This window comes from Gossypium hirsutum, chromosome A05 (genome assembly GCF_007990345.1).
Source record: "Gossypium hirsutum isolate 1008001.06 chromosome A05, Gossypium_hirsutum_v2.1, whole genome shotgun sequence".
Lineage (NCBI taxonomy): Eukaryota > Viridiplantae > Streptophyta > Magnoliopsida > Malvales > Malvaceae > Gossypium > Gossypium hirsutum.
In genome coordinates, this window is record NC_053428.1 from 21,176,190 (window position 1) to 21,179,989 (window position 3,800).

Genomic DNA, 3,800 nt, shown 5'->3' on the forward strand with positions numbered 1-3,800 from the left:
TTCTTAAACCAAGCATCGAACTTTGGCCTAATTTAAGGGCCAATGATTTCTGTCATTTGTTTTCATAATCCGAGATTCTGAGGAGTTCAAATTTAAACAAATATTTTCAATTTCCTCTTTAAAAAGGCTGAATCCCAGTTTCTGGTTTATCGTATACAGTTATTTTGTGGAGGGCACACTGGCTACTTGGTTTGCTTTAAACCAATGCACGAAAGGTATAGAAGGGAAATCTAGGCTAGCTTTAACAATGTAATGAGATATTCAGGAAATTATTGTCTGATATAAAAAATAACAGTGGGATAAGAACTATAAACGAAGTCGTACGTGGGTTTAGCAGTATGATATCAGTGTATCGTTTTGCAATTGCATCAGTGGTCACCATGAGGATTCAACATTATTAGTAGGGCCCAAGAACAGCTATTTTAAATGTACTAGGGTGGATTTTCTACCTTAAAAACGGAGAAGATATTGTTCTTAAACAACATATATCTGAATAATATTCAGTCCATCATCACTAACATGCTCGGGTCAGATTGTATTACATCATTGTAGGTTTCTCCCACTCCTACCAAAAACTGGTTCATTTATCGTGCCGATGATTAAGCAAAATATTGAACAAGCTTTTGATGTGACGGCCGGGGCACTCAACTCGAATCGTTAAGAAAATTTACAATTTGAGGAATCTCGGATTCAATCTATTAACAGACTTAAAATCATTGTCAATCACCCAAGTTTCAAAATGTTGAACACCAAAGAAGACTTACAAGTCTTTTCAATCTTAAGGACCGAGTCTCACAAGTGAGTGGTGTTTCAGAGTTTTTCAGTACGAATAGTCAATGACTTTCAGGAAAAAATGAGTGATTAAAAGCCCCCCATGTGACTTAGAACAGGGTGAACAAGGAAAAGTCGAGTTTCTAGTGTGCACTCATCAAATATCAAAGCATCAATAGATCTTGACTTTCTTCTTTTCTTTTTTTCATCTCCCAATCATCTTTGAAGGTGTAAGTCTCTCTCAATTGGAAGTGTAAAAAGTACTGCTAGCCATTTGGTTAAATCATAGTCTCTACAGTTTCCTCAAACCAAAGGAGGCTTTTCTGCATTTGCATATACTTCTAGAAGAAATTTACCTTCCGCAATACATATTCTTCAGATGCCGAATACATTGCAATGATCTAGCATTTATGGGACCATTTTAATGCATTCCAACTTCTAACTTTAGATTTCAATGGTAGCACAGGGAAAAAAATATAGATAAAATAATCTGTTGTGAAGAGAAAATGGAAAATTAATCAGTTTACAGTAATGTATAGGTTACTAGAAAAATGAATCTGCTAGACTGCTACAACTCAGCAAGGGGACATGCATGTCTGCCCGTTTCACGTTTGGTGTACTTGGTTTAAACAAATTAAAGTGTAGGATCATCTTTACATTATGAATAAAAACCCCAACAAAAATCTCATCCCAAACTCTAAATGATGGTGCATTTAAGAATCTAGTTAGTGAAGAAAATGAAAAGATTTGTTTTTCTTAACAAGAAAAAAAGGGTCCCATTTAGGGAATCTTGACAGTAAATAGAGTATTAAAGACATAAGAGAGTTTTGTCTTGACAATGCAATACCCTGTTTAATAATTCACTAATCTCTTTTAAATGGAACTGTTTCCATTATTGTCTATTTAAGTGTCCAGCTTGTAACATTCTTTTCAAGTGATATTGTTACTCTGTTTGAAGCCAATCTATCACTTCCAACCTAACCAAAGGCATGCAGGAAAACGAAGGCATAATGGGGCTATTAAAGGAGCAGTAAAATACCTCCACCTTTTGCACTTCTTATTGAAAGGACAGCTCCATCGTTTGTACAGGCTGCTGTATTACTACATTTATACATGAATTGGTAACCGCTTCCCTTATCATCATTGTTACCAATTGCTTTCATCCCCTCCCCCCCCCCCTCTCTCTCTCTCTCTCGCTAAGCCAACTGGCAAATTTGATTGATTTACATAAGAAAAAAACAAGAGGGAGTGAGGGTCGAAGAAAGGACAAAAAGGAGTCTAGGATTTGAGTGCGATTCGTTTGGTCTTATCCCGCTGTACCCTCTTTTTCCATTCTGTTTATAAACACAACAGCTTCAAGAGTTTGCATGAATGTGGAAATCCAAGAAAGAAAAAAAGAGAGAGGGTTTTCTTTTTCTTTTCTTTTTTTCATTGTTCCTATAACAAATTCATTTCCTTTATTCATCTTTTTTCTCAAACACGAGGGGTTGCAGTTTCATTTGAGAAACGAGCGTGGGAAAAAAAATGGATATGTCAGCTTCACAATGTGGTAGTGATTGTGAATCGGGTTGGACCTTATACTTAGATCAATCCTCATATTCTCAAAAAAGGTGTCAAAAGTTTAGTAGGAGCTTCCGGGTTGAAGATGAGGAGCAGGACTTATCCATGGTGTCGGATGCATCTTCTGGCCCAAGGCATTATTGCCAAGATTACGAGGAATGCCTTGATGAAAATGGGAGCTTCTGTTCTGCTCCTGCACCCCCTGAACCAGCTAAGAAAAGCAGTAAAAATAAAAAGAAAATCAAAGAACATGGTAGCAATCAACAGCATTCTTTTCTTGATGACACTGCCAGTTCCCCTGTAATAAGCTTTTCCAAGGCAAGTTCCACATCCTGACTACAATGTTCTTACTGTATTGAGTAATTATGGTATTTTTATTTATATTGTTTTGTGTATGAGCAGAAGAACTGCAGGAAAGAAGCTTCAATAGATTTGTTGGACTTTTCACAAGGCTTCTCGGGTACACATATAAAGGTACCATCTCCTTTTGTTTAAACCTGTTTGTGTCTAATCTTCCATTTATATATAGATATGGTATCCTGAATTGAAGCTTAGCTATGCCACCTTTTTTTCAGGGGAAATCAGCATTCCACAAAAAAATTGGTTTCTTGAAATCTGGGAAAACAAGTTCAAAAGATTCAGGTGAATCCTTACTTTTTCACTTTCTCGTGAAATTTTGGCATTTAGAACATAATGCAATCCACAGTGGAAAAAAAGGAGGAGGAAATTTGATGTTATATATGCCTAATTTGTGTTGTATTAATCTCTTGGAAACAGGTGGTTTCCAGGAAGGAAACTGGGAATGACAAAAAGGGTAAACTGTAACAGCTTTTGTCTCTACTACTGCATGCAGCTGCTCTGGAGAGCAAAAAATGGGAGGAATTTGTTAAAAAAAGAAAAGAAAAGAAAAGAAAAAGAAAAAAGCATTAGATCTCAAAGGGATCTTGTACCTTCCTTTTATTCTTGTTTTTCTTTTCATCTTTAATTCTACTCTCTTTTTTTTTTTTTTTTTGTTCCTGTCAATGCAGTGGGAAACATCCTGAAAAACATTAAAATAAATTAAAATTCCTCAGTCATTGGTGTATATATTTATTTTATTTTTCAGTGATGTTTTTCTCCAGTTTCTTTCCTTGACTTCATCATGTAAGTTCTTGAGGCTTATCCACTGTAGATTTTAGTATTTCATACTAGTAATATATACTGCCCACCATAGTTTTCCACTTGATCCTCAACAAATTTTCAATGCTGAGCGGAGAAATTGCTGTTCAAACTTCAACATATCTTTTGACCGTTTTGGCTGAATAATGTGAAGGTTTTATATACATAATACATGGAAACGACGAAAACAATAATTAGTTTTGGGAACTTAAAATTTAACAAAATTAATATAAAAATAGCAGTGGTCCTTGGATGGACAGAGTGTCTATGCATTTAAACATTTTCCATTTATCAGAGGCAAATTCCAATAC

At 35.4% G+C, this 3,800-nt stretch overlaps 1 protein-coding gene across 2 annotated transcripts; it reads left to right on the plus strand.

Moving 5' to 3' along the window:
- The first annotated feature begins 1,903 nt into the window (after positions 1 to 1,903).
- On the plus strand, positions 1,904 to 3,551 carry LOC107903137 (protein SOB FIVE-LIKE 5). 2 transcript variants are annotated; one of them, XM_016829182.2, is made up of 4 exons: positions 1,904 to 2,649; positions 2,734 to 2,805; positions 2,907 to 2,973; positions 3,109 to 3,551. In XM_016829182.2, the coding sequence occupies exons 1-4, from the start codon at positions 2,296 to 2,298 to the stop codon at positions 3,135 to 3,137; spliced, it is 522 nt and encodes a 173-aa protein (XP_016684671.1). In that variant the 5' UTR covers positions 1,904 to 2,295; the 3' UTR covers positions 3,138 to 3,551. The 2 variants fall into 2 exon arrangements, with proteins under 2 accessions (XP_016684671.1, XP_040969845.1); XM_041113911.1 differs by having other exon boundaries at positions 2,011 to 2,649; positions 2,887 to 2,973.
- The last annotated feature ends 249 nt before the right edge of the window (positions 3,552 to 3,800 follow it).